The sequence below is a fragment of the Mesoplodon mirus genome, assembly GCF_964341445.2.
Source record: "Mesoplodon mirus genome assembly, chromosome: 4".
NCBI classification, from domain to species: Eukaryota; Metazoa; Chordata; class Mammalia; order Artiodactyla; family Ziphiidae; genus Mesoplodon; species Mesoplodon mirus.
In genome coordinates this window covers 66,549,754-66,562,499 of record NC_138979.1, presented here as the reverse complement: position 1 = coordinate 66,562,499, position 12,746 = coordinate 66,549,754, and the positions used below count along the sequence as shown (strand labels likewise).

The 12,746-nt window shown below is 48.8% G+C and overlaps 1 protein-coding gene across 1 annotated transcript in view; it reads left to right on the top strand.

The window, feature by feature from the left end:
• Window positions 1-12,746, top strand: part of TMEM266 (transmembrane protein 266) — a 139,356-nt gene that overhangs the window by 73,323 nt on the left and 53,287 nt on the right. The window contains exon 5 of the mRNA XM_082618885.1: window positions 2,517-2,590. Within this exon, the coding sequence (XP_082475011.1) occupies window positions 2,517-2,590 (74 nt within the window). The remainder of the gene's footprint in view (window positions 1-2,516; window positions 2,591-12,746) is intronic.

Here is a 12,746-nt window from a genome sequence, read left to right as displayed (position 1 = left end):
TATGATTCCTTGTATTTTTATCCATCTGTAAGTTGGCAGTGTTATTTATCTATAACGTGATCATTTTGAAAGCACTTCTCCATGTATTTGACCCTAGTAGCAACCCTGTGAGACAGGCAAGACTGGTATTATCCCTTTTTATGGATTTGGGAATTAAGCTTGGGATAAGTTAGACTTTTCCTAGGTGAGAGGTATTAGAGCTGGGACTTCAAGCCATCAGACCAGTTTTCTTTCCCAACCTGGTCCTCTTGGTGTTCGTCCTAGTTTCATGTTCATGGGAGCCTGATGCGCATGGCAGCAGATAGCTTGTCTGCCACCTCTTCTGTCCTTCTAGGTGTCCCTTGGCAGCACGTCTGTCAGAGCGGAGGACCCTCTTTCTGCCTCCCACCCTGTAGACGCCTGTTTGGTGCACGAGCAGGGGGCCAAGGGTCTTGACGCTTGGCTTTGGCTGAGTGAGTGGTTTCTGGTAGAGCTCCTGGTTCCCCAGAGGTCCACTAGTCAGAAGACAGCTCATTCAAGTGCAAATTAAAAAAAGAAATAAAATTGTTGGCCCCTGAGAGATTTCCTTTCCTGCCATTGGCAAAATCCAGGACTGTAGATCCAGCCACCCCCAGACCCATTCAGTCATCTTAGACTTGTATTCTCAAATGCTCCCAGACCCTTTACTGGAGTCTCTGTATTCAGGGTCCGTCCTATTCAGGGTTCCAAGTCCTATTAGCCTTCCCTACTCTCTGAGAGAGGATGGCGGAGAGTGCAGAATTGCTTTTGTCTGATAAGCCTCGTTGGCTTTTGTACAGCTAGTGGCCCCTTGGTTCCAATCAAAGTATCTTCCAGCAGAAAGTGACTAGCACTGATTTTACACTCAACCTGTCTTCAATTAAACCATGTTGTATACCTTCCCTCCTACTCATCAGTATGTCTGCTTTTTATGAGGTCTGACCATAACAGAGTCATTCTTTCCTTATTGTGGGTGATACTTGGGGCTCCTGGCCGCTCAGGCATTGAGTAGAACTGAGAACACGGCCGACACTGGAATTTTGCTTAAAGCTAAGCATCCAGGAGGTTGATTTTGGTGGGACATCCACAAGCAGCTCATAAAAGGCATCTTAAATTCCAGAAAACACACAGTCAGAGATTTATTGCTCTTCTAAAGCAAACCATAAAAAAAGGCACAGGAATTCATTTGAGAAATAATGGGGAGAGATTTTATGCTTCCAGAATCATCTGGAGGTCTTTTCAGAGTCACACAGGCCTCAGCCTCCCGGTTCCCACTCGTATTCACATGACCCAGGACGGAAAGAATCCACAGTGTGGCAGGACTTGCCTTCTGAGGCTTGTATTGGTCCAAAGCCAGGAACCCCAAAGTCTCCCACTTGGAACCTGTCTTTGAAGCCTCCTTCCCCCAGGACACGCTCCAGGACCTTGTTTCCACCTATCCCCAGGGCTTGCTCATCTCAGAGCTTTGGGGGAGGCTGTGGGTTCCTCTCTTTCGGCCAGCCCACCCCACTGATAGCTCTGGGCATCTTTCCTTGTCCCCCAGGGGATCTGAGCTGCGTGCTGACCAGAGCCCAGTAGGGAAATGTGCTCCCAGCTGCATTCCTGCACCTTGTTTTGGTCCTGCCCCACTGTCCAGGGATGTTCTACCAGTATCTCTTTCAGGCTGGCCCTCTGAGGGGGCATCCCCTCCCACCCACTCTCCATCAGAGCCCACCTGACCTTGTCCTGGGCCCCAGCACCCTACTTTTGGCCTTACTCCCTGATAAACTATGCTCTGCTACAGCTCAGAGGCTGGTCACGGCCCCTGTATTGTGAAAGGGCCTGCCAGAGGTACTGCCTTAATGCCAAGGATTGCCTGGTGGAAGGTGGGGTGGGAGCTTTCAGTGGCTGGTAGCTCTCTCCGCTCATACGCTGGTGTCCGGAGGCGTGGCAGCCCCCAGCTGCTCACTCTGCCACTTTCGGGAGGCTGACACCCTGCCCCACCCCTGGTGTCCTCTTCCAGTCCCGGCTCCTGCCTTCTCCCCCAGAAGACCCTGGCTGACGTTGCCGTCTCAGCCACTCAGAATTTTCAGAATGAGAAGTCAGAGTAAGCTGGCCTTAAGCCCCACTCACAGTGCACGGTGCTTTGGGGGTGAATTGTGGGGATTTCTGGAAGCTCATCTAGATCTGACCGAAGCTGCCCACCCAGGTCTGAGGTGTCTTCTTGATCCCTCTGGAAGGCTCCCCTGGAAGGCTTCTTTCTGGGCACAAAGCCCATGGCGGCTGATGGGACTGAGCTGGAACTCTAAGAGGCAGCCCATTGGATGGAGGGAAGAACAGCATCACAGGCCCACCAACCTCCCACCACCTCCATCACAGACACCCCTTAAAGCTGCCTGATGTCCTCTGGCCCGACTGCATCCAGATCTAAATGCTCATGCTACGGGCTCCTGGAGGCCTGCCTCCACGCTATGAGGCCCCCTCTACTGATGCACCTAATTCCTTGCTCCTAAAATTGGCCCCTGTTATTGTGCTTGCAGTTTCCAGTGCATTCCAGTTTGCTGGCGTGATACACTGGATCAGTCTGGTCATTCTCTCAGTGTTCTTCTCAGAGGTAGGTCGAGACTTGGGCCCTGTGACCATCTCTTTAGGGCAACTCCTGGCCCGGGGAGACCAAGCTTTATTCTCTAAACACTTTCTAATGACAGACCCTCTGCCAGACCTTGAGGCTGCAAAGAGGGAGACACAATGCAGGGACCTGAGTTCTGTGCTGGGCCTCAGTGGGTGACCCAGACGGTGAGCAGGTGTCATCCAGGTGAGGGTAGATGGTGACATCTGTGAAGGTGAGACTGAGTGAGACATAGTTGAAGGAGAGCAAATAGTTCGTGTGACTGGTAAAGAGTAGGCGGAGGCCGGGCTGAAGCCCAGGGGGCCTGGAGGTGGGGAGACTGATTAGGACTCTGTGGCCATGGTCCTGGGTACATAGGTGACTTGCCCCTCGGGGTCGAAGCCCAGGGGGCAGAGAGGGTGGAGTCACAGGGCTGGGCAGTGGACTTGACCCAGTGCTTCAGTGGGTACAGGGTCTGGCTAGACTGAGCTGTGCCCCCTCTGTGGGAACAAAGGGGCACGTGTCTGGGATGAGGGGGCATGGGTGCCCTTCATCGTTGCTAGAGCCAGCTGATGAAGCCCAAGTCCGTATCTCTGTGTGTGAGGTAAGAGAGAAAAAGCACCTGGAAGCTCGTGGGCCCTGGGTTTTGGTGGGAGCTGATAGCCCTGAGCGGGTCTGAAATGTGTGGGAACAGTTCCCCCACCTTGACATGGGGGTGAGTGACGCATCCTCTGAGCAGCTCCCGGCCTCTCACAGTGACCCTCTGGCCTGTGTTTCAGGGGCATTGACTTGGGGCTGCTCCTGGCAGGGTCTTCAGGGGAAACCGAGAAGACTGGGCTTCATCCTATGCTCAGCGGCGGGTCTTTGAAGGACTGGAGAGTTTTGTGTGGAAATCCTGTCCCTCCTAACAGAAGACAGGCCCAAGTCAGCTGGCCACTGGCCCACTCCCTGTGTGTGCCCTCAGCCCCACGACCACAGGTCCAAATTAGCCCATGCAGAGCCCCAGTGGGGCCTTTCAGCATGGTCAGCAAGTGTGGGCGGAAAGAAAGGAATACGATACAGAGCCTGCTGGGGTGGCGTCTATGCTTGCACGTGTGCGCGTGCACGCACACACACACACACGCAAGCAGCTTACACCAGCAAGGGTGATGCTATCTCAGAGGCAGAAGGGGCTCTGAGTCCCAGAGCCCAGCAGGGCCTTGAAGGAGGAAGGATGCTCCGGGAGAGCAATGATGTGGGTGGAGTTACGGAGGAAAAGAGTTCTTTGTACTGTGATCGGGGAGCCCAAGGAGTTAAGCACCCCAGGGTCCTCCTGGGCCGGCTCTGACCCCATCCAATGGCACGTACTTTCTCTCTCAGACTCAGGGGAGGCCTGGGCCTCAGACCTTGAATCCAGAATCCTGAGTCTGGGTGTGGGGTGTGGTGGGGCTGAGCAGCAGGCATTCCAAGCATGGAACATTCTTTCCCAGGCCTTGGCTCCCGCAGCCCACGGGGTTGGCAGGCGAGGACTCCAACACTGCCCTTCCTGGGAAGCATCCCTAACAGCTCACCAAGGTCATTGCCCTAGAGGTGCCTCAGACCCCCGAATAGTGCCTGCTCCCCAGCCTGCTGCCCCTTGGAGGGTCCTGCCCTCCTGGCCCCCTTTGTCTCCGCTCATTGGGATTCCCTCCCATGCACACATGGGCTGTGGCCAGATGTCTCCTTGATGCAAACCTTGGAAAATGTGCCATGTGTCTGTGACTGCCAACAAAAATGTTTAATCAGTTGCTGCGGTTCTTCCATCTATCCCTGTGCTTTGGTTTTATTGGCTTTGCAGAATTTATTACCCAGCGTTAATTTGGCATTCCCTTCCTGTCACTGCCGGAGACGAGCCACCTGAAACAGACAAGCACCAGTGCAGAGGAATCGCGGCCTCAGAGCCCCCCCTCCCCCACCCCATGCCACGGAGGAGGCTGGGCTTCCCACAGGCTCAGCAGGGAGAGCTGAGGGCTGGCGGAGGATGACTGTGACCTTGGACCTTGTTAGAGATGGTGAGGGTGGGGGTGGAGCTGTAAGGTGGGAGTAACAGAGGAGTAACAGAGGGGTAGCAGGGGTAACAGGTGTAACAGACGGGTAACAGAGGCGTAACGGAGGAGTAACGGAGGGGTAACAGAGAGGTAACAGGTGTAACAGAGGGGTAGCAGAGGGGTAACAGAGAGGTAACAGAGGAGTAACAGAGAGGTAACAGAGGCGTAACAGGAAAGTAACTAGGGAGACCTGCCTCCCCCAGTACACCCAGCCCAGCATGAGCGGAGGGGCTGGTACCCAGTGATCTCGTGAGGAGGCAGCCCAGCTAGCAAGCCGGGGTTTCCACGGAGCTCCCAGGAGAACCTAGCATCCGAAGAGGTTAGAACAGTCCCATAGAGGCCCCTTCCCCCTGCTCCCCAGAGGGCTGGAAATGTGCAAAGCTGTCTGTGCTTCTCACAATGACTGGGGCACCATGACTCCCCCTTTCTAGTGGGAAGGGCCAGGGCAGCCAAACATCCCTCAGCCACAGAGCAGGCCCTGCTGCTGAAAATGCCAGCAGTGTCCCTTTAAAACCACATGGACGAGGACAGGCAGCCCAGGGTCACATAGCCAGTTCCCACCAAAAGCGGCCCAAGGCTCTGGACTCTTCCATCCTCCCCATGGCCCTAGTGCCGGCAGGTGGGGAGCAGACCAAGGATCTAGGGGAAGGGCCTGGGCCAGCAACTGAGAAAGAAAAAGCCCAGCCCTGAAATACCTCTGACCACAAACCCAGCACAACTGGCAAGCTGCCTCACCTAGGGAGAAGCGAATACCACCCCTTCGGAGCTGGCCCTTCTTCCTCTGGGAAATGGCTGCAGGCCAAGGGTGAGGGTCAGTCCGAGCCAGCTGACTTAACATGGGTGTGGTGTCACAGGCAAATTCCAAGAAAGTCCAACCCAAAGGACTCCAGATGCCAGGCAGCCTTTCACCTTGTGCTGAGCAATATTCCAACCCTTGTCTCAACTGAGCTTTAGGACAGCCCCTGAATTGGGCGGGACACTTTGTGAGTTAGGAAACTGAGGCCTAGGAGGAGCGGGAGGGACAGATGCAGGCCTCAGGGTGGGTGTGCAGTGGGCCAGTCCATCCTTGCCCATCTCAGAGCTCTGAGGGCTGCTCCAGGGAAGATGCCCCGGAGGACAGAGCTAGGCCCACAGAAGAGAAGTGCAGGGCTGGTCTGACCTCAGTTTGAGGACATCTATGCAAATAGGCCGAGCTATTCACCAGTGAGGCAGGTGCTTTTCAAAGTGGTGAGAGCAGGCGCCCCGCACCCAGTCAGGCCGTGTGGGTGCCCTACAGGGGCCCGAGGTGAAAATGGGTGCCTGGGAGGCTTCTGGGTCCTGCTGTGCTAGGTCAGCCAGGGTCATCCCACTTCCATGGGGCCCTGCAGCACGAAGACCGGGCAGAGCCTTCGGAATCCAGATGGAGAATTGTGCTAATGGTGTTTCCAAAGTGCCCCCCTGCCCTTGGCTGAGACCAGGCCCAGCAGCCACTTGCCACCAGGGAGGCCAGCAACTTCTCTTCCTGAGACCGCATGAGGCCTTGGGGCCCAGCCAGGCTGGGCCACCCTGCAGCAGGGCCTTAGTACAGGTCATGGGGTGTTGGCCCCATCCCCTAATTGGGGTGGAGATGCAGAGAGGCCCTGCTCTTCCTGGGAGAGGAGAAAGCCAACCCACGCTGGCCTTCTAGACAGGAGCCTCAAGGCAGTGGCAGCAGCTGCTGCATCCTCTTCCTCGTCCTCCTCCTGTTTATTATTATTAGGATTCTATTGAGGTGAAATTTACATAAAAAAACATTTTAAAGGTTCAGTGGCATTTAGCACACACACAGTGTTGTGTGACCATCACCCCTTCCTAGTTCCAAAGCATTTTCATCACCTCCAAAGGAGACCCTGTCCCCATTAAGTGGCCACTCCCCCATCCCCCCTTTTCCCCAGCCACTGCCAACCACTAATCTGCTTTCTGTTTCTATGAACTTAACTCTTGTAGATATTTCATATAAGTGGAATTGTATGATGTATGACCTTTTGTGTCTGGCCCTTTCACGCAGCACGGTTTCAAGTTCATCCACGTTGTAGCATGCATCAGTGCCTTGTTCCTTTTTATGTCTCGATACTATTCCATTGTATGGATAGACCACATTTTGTGTATCCACCTGTCAGTTGATCAAGGTTTTCTTTAACATCAGCTATTAGGGCCACCTCGTTCTCCCGGCACTGCCTCTTAAAGTTGTCCTGGGCTGCGCTGGGTCTCGAGGGAGTCTGGTCTGCTGGGTTACCTGTGCTGTGTGCCAAGCGAGGGCCGTTGCCAAACTAAACTGAGCCAGGGCCTCCCTCATCTGTGCACGTCAGCAGCCACCCCAAGATTCTGGATCTGTGAGGGGTCCCTCTCCTGCCTGCTCCTTCCTCCCAGGGGGGCCCTGGTGAGCCTCAGTCATCAGATGGAAAGCAAGAGGGTTGTGCTTCTTTTTTTTTTTAATTTATTTTTAACTTTTTATTTTATGTTGGAGTATAGTTGATTAACAATGTTATGTTAGTTTCAGGTGTACAGCAAAGTGATTCAGGTATACATATACGTGTATCTATTCTTTTTCAAATTCTTTTCCCATTTAGGTTGTTACATAATATTGAGCAGAGTTCCCTGTGCTATACAGTAGTTCCTTGTTGGTTATCCATTTTAAACATAGCAGTGTGTACATGTCAATCCCAAACTCCCTAACTATCCCTCCCCGCCAATAACCATAAATTCCGTTCTCTAAGTCTGTGAGTCTGTTTCTGTTTTGTAAATAAGTTCACTTTTATCATATAAGCGATATCATATGATATTTCTCTTTCTCTATCTCACTTACTTTACTCAGTATGACAATTTCTAGGTCCATCCATGTTGCTGCAAAATGGCATTATTTCACCCTTTTTAATGGCTGAGTAATAGTCCATTGTATATATATACCACATCTTTATCCATTCCTCTGTCGATGGAATTTAGGTTGCTTCCATGTCTTGGCTATTGTAAACAGTGCTGCAAAGAATTTTGTGGTGCTGTATCCTTTCAGACCATGTTTTTCTCCAGATATATATCCAGGAGTGGGATCGCTGGATCATATGGCAACTCTATTTTTAGTTTTTTAAGGAACCTCCATACTGTTTTCCATAGTGGCTGTATCAATTTACATTCCCACCAACAGTGCAAGAGGGTTCCCTTTTCTCCACACCCTCTCCAGCATTTATTGTTTGTAGATTTTTTGATGATGGCCATTCTGACTGGTGTGAGGTGATACCTCACTGTAGTTTTGACTTGCATTTCTCTAATGATTAGTGATGTTGAGCATTCTTTCATGTGTTTGTTGGCAATCTGTATATCTTCTTTGGAGAAATGTCTATTTAGGTCTTCTGCCCATTTTTGAATTGGGTTGTTTGTTTTCTTGATATTGAGCTGCATGAGCTGCTTGTAAATTTTGGAGATTAATCCTTTGTCAGACAGCAAACTTAATCCATTAATGTTTTGTGTGTTCTGACTGCTCCACCCACCAGCTGTTCCCCAGTCTCTCTCTCTTCCCTCAGCCTCTCTATTCACTGAGACACAATATTGAAATTAGGCCAGTTAATAACTCTTAATGGCCTCTAAGTGTCAAGTGAAAAGAAGAGTCACACATCTCTCACTTTAAATCAAAAGCTAGAAATGGTGAAGCTTAGTGAGGAAGACATGTCAGAAGCAGATACAGGCCAGAAACTAGTCCTCCTGCACAAGACAGTTAGCCAAGTTGCGAATGCAAAGGAAACTTTCTTGAAGGAAATTAAAAGTGCTACTCCAGTGAACACACGAAGGCTGAGAAAGGGAAATAGTTTTATTGCTGCTATGGAGAAAGTTGTAGTGCTCTGGATAGAAGATCAAACCAGCCACAACATTCCCTTAAGTCAAAGCCTACTCCAAAGCAAGGACCTAACTCTGTGAAGGCTGAGAGAGGTGAGGAAGCTGCAGAAGAAAAGTTGGAAGCTAACAGAGTTTGGTTCATGAGGTTTATGGAAAGTCGCCATCTCCATTACATAAAAGTACCAGGTGAAGCAGCAAGTGCTGATGTAGAAGCTGCAACGAGTTATACAGAAGATCTAGTTAAGATCATGAATGAAGGTGGCTACACTAAACAAAGGACTTTCAATGTAGACGAAACAGGCTTCTATTGGAAGAAGATGCCATCTAGAACTTTCATAGCAAGAGAGGAAAAGTCAGTGCTGGCTTCAAAGCTTCAAAGGACAGGCTGACTCTCTTGTTAGGGGCTAATGCAGCTGGTGACTTTAAGCTGAAGCCAATCCTCATTTGCCATTCTGGAAATCCTAGGGCCCTTAAGAATCATGCTAAGTCTACTCTGCCTGTGCTGTAAAATGGAACAACAAAGCCTGGATGCCAGCACATCTCTTTACAGTATGGTTTACTGAATATTTTAAGCCCACTGTTGATACCTACTTTCTTTCCAAATATTACTGCTCACTGGCAATGTGCCTGGTCACCCAGGAGCTCTGATGGAGATGTACAAGGAGATTCATGTTGTTTTCATGCCTGCTAACATCTATTCTGCAACCCATGGATCAAGGAGTAATTTTGACTTTTTGGTCTTATTCTTTAAGAAATACATTTTGTAAGGCTCTAGCTGCTACAGATAGTGATTCCTCTGATGGATTTGGGCAAAGTAAATTGAAAACCTTCTGGAAAGGATTCACTATTCTGGATGTCATTAAGAACATTCATGATTCATGGGAAGAAGTCAAAATAGCAACATTAATGGGAGTTTGGAAGAGGTTGATGCCAACCCTCATGGATGACTTTGAGGGGTTCAAGACTTCAGTGGAAGAAATAAGTGTAGATGTGGTAGAAGTGGCAAGAGAACTAGACTTAGAAGTGGAGCCTGAAGATGTGACTGAATTACTGCAGTCTCATGATGACACTTTAATAGGGGAGGAGTTGCTTCTTATGGGTGGGCAAAGAAAGTGGTTTCTTGAGATGGAATCTACTGCTGGTGAAGGTGCTGTGAAGATTGCTGAAACGACAACAAAGGATTTAGAATATTGCATAAACTTAGTTGATGAAGCAGCAGCAGGGTTTGAGAGGATTGACTCCAATTTTGAAGGAAGTTCTACTATGGTAAAATGCAATCAGACAGCATTGCCTGCTGCAGAGAAATCATTCATGAAAGGAAGAGTCAATCCAAGCAGCGAACTTCTTGTTATCTTATTTTAAGAAATCACCACAGTCACCCAACCTTCAGCAAACACCACCCTGATCAGTCAGCAGCCATCAACATCGAGGCAAGATCCTCCACGGTGAAAAGATTACAACTTGCTCAAGACTCAGATGGTTAGCATTTTTTAGCAATAAGTATGTTTTAACCAAGGTATATACATTATTTCTTTAGACATAATGCTATTGCACACTTAATAGACCACAGTGTAGTGTAAACATAACTTTTATATGCACTGGGAAATCCAAAAATTCCTGTGACTTGCTTTATTGCAATATTCGCTTTAAAAATTTTTTTTTTAATTTATTGAGGTATAGTTGACTTACAGTGTTGTGTTAATTTCTGCTATACAGCAAAGTGATTCAGTTATACAAATATATACTTTTTATATTCTTTTCCATTATGGTTTATCATAGGATTTAAAAAAATAAATTTACTTATTTATTTGTCTATTTATTTTTAGCTGCGTTGGGTCTTCGTTGCTGTGCATGGGCTTTCTCTAGTTGTGGCGAGCGGGGGCTACTTTTCATTGTGGTGCACGGGCTTCTCGTTGCAGTGGCTTCTCTTGTGGAGCACAGGTTCTAGGCACGCGGGCTCAGTAGTTGTGGCCCATGGGCTCTAGAGCGCAGGCTCAGTAGTTGTGGTGCACGGGCTTAGTTGCTCCGCGGCATGTGGGATCTTCCCGGACCAGGGCTCGAACCCGTGTCCCCTGCATTGGCAGGTGGATTCTCAACCATTGCACCACCAGGGAAATCCTCTATCATAGGATATTGAATATAGCTCCCTGTGCTATACAATAGGACCTTGTTGTTTATCCATCCTGTATATAATAGTTTGCATCTGCTAATCCCAAACTCCCAATCCTTCCCTCCCCCACAGCAACCACAAGTCTGTTCTCTATGTCTGTGAATCTGTTTCTGTTTCCTAGATATGTTCATTTGTGTTGTATTTTAGATTCCACATATAAGTGATATCATATGGTATTAGTCTTTCTCTTTCTGACTTCGCTTAGTATGATAATCTCTAGATCCATCCATGTTGCTGAAAATGGCATTATTTCATTCTTTTTTATGGCTGAGTAATATTCCCCTGTATATATGTACCACATCTTCTTCATCCATTCATCTGTTGATGGACATTTAGGTTGCTTCCATGTCTTGGCTGTTGTGAATAGTGCTGCAATGAACATTGGGGTGCATGTGTCTTTTCGAATTATGGTTTTCTCTGGGTATATGCCCAGGAGTGGGATTGCTTGATCATATGGCAACTCTATTTTTAGTTTTTTGAGGAGCTACCATACTCAATATTCGCTTTATTGAGGTGGTCTGGAACTGAAACTGCAAAATCTCCAAGGTGTGCCTGTATAGTCTTCTGTCTCCCCCATCACCTGGCGTAGGGCTGGGCATCTGACACCCACCAATGAAGGCGTGAATAATTAAACATGTGAGAAATTCTTTTTCAAAATCTTGTTTTCATTTCTTCATTTGCTATGACCTTGACAATGATCTTAGGGAGCATGAAAGTTGGATATAGAGATGAATTTTCTAAACAAGTTGGAATGTACTGCTTTAGACAATGTCAAGCTCACCGTTGGTGGAAGTCTGCAAGCTCAGGCTAGATGACCAGCTCATTGGGCTACCAGACAAGGGATGAAAAAACACTGGAAGGCAGTTGGGCCATGCAACGTAACCTTTAAGGTCCTCCCTCCAGCTCTGAGATTCTAGAAATAATCTAGAAACATTCCACTTAACACCACATTCTCAGCAACAACTGATCCGTGCAAGTGGGGAGAGCTGGGCTAATACTTCTACCTCCTGGAGGGGGGACCTATTAGGGAAGAAGCACATCCTCAGTGACCCTTGGCCTCAGACACAGACCAAGACCTCATGCCGGGCTGTCAGGGTGACATTCAGAAGGAGCTGGGAGGCCACCACACAGACAACCTAAGGTTTGGGTCCCTGGTGACTCCTCTGGGTGAGCACAAGACTCCATCTCATCACCCTGAAGTATAACAACAATCTTCATGTTTACAAAGATAATTCTGCCCATTGTAGAAAATTAAGAAAATACAGACAAGACAAAATGAGAAAACACAAATCGCCCATATTCTCATCACCCACAGACAACCACTATTAACTTGGTTTACGTCCAGTGAGCCTTTTTCAATGCCTAAGTGTGTATGTACACACTTTTTCCTTAAGAAAAATGGGATTATAGTGGACCTGATATTCTGGAACCCACTTTTTGTCTATGAATATTTTGTAAATGTCTTTTCATGTACATACTTTTACAACCACATGCTTAGGGGGATTCTACCTAGTGTTTTGTTTTTAATTAGCAAATAGTTGAAACACATCAAAAACATAGTGAATCATTTAATGCACACATGTGTTCACACCACCCAGCTTTGTCAAATCCTAACATTTTGGCAATCCCCTGCCATACAGTGGCTGCAGCCATTGTACGACATCCCCAGTTTAACCCTCATCTTGGACTTGTAGGATTTCTCCCCGTTTTCTGCTGTTATAAACAGCAACAGCCCTGTAGACTCACCCCATCTCAGTGTGACTCAGTTTGGGTTTAAAAGCAGTGACCCTTGAGCCCGTGTGACCCCACTCCCTGCTCCTCTCCTGCCCAGAGTTCTCCCTTCTGCCCTCGCCTGGCACCACTTCTGGCTGTTTCTGGCTGTCATGGCATGTCCTCCCACCCAAGCGGCAGTTCATTCATGTGGGCCAATGGCATAGAGGGAAGGTCAGGCCCAGGCTCTGAGCCTCCTAGTTCAGCCTTCTGCCAGCTGTCTGGTCCTGGGGAGGTCACTTTGCTTCTCTGAGCATCAGCCTTCTTTGTCTGTAAGAGGAAGTTAAAAATATCCATCTTAGGGCTTCCC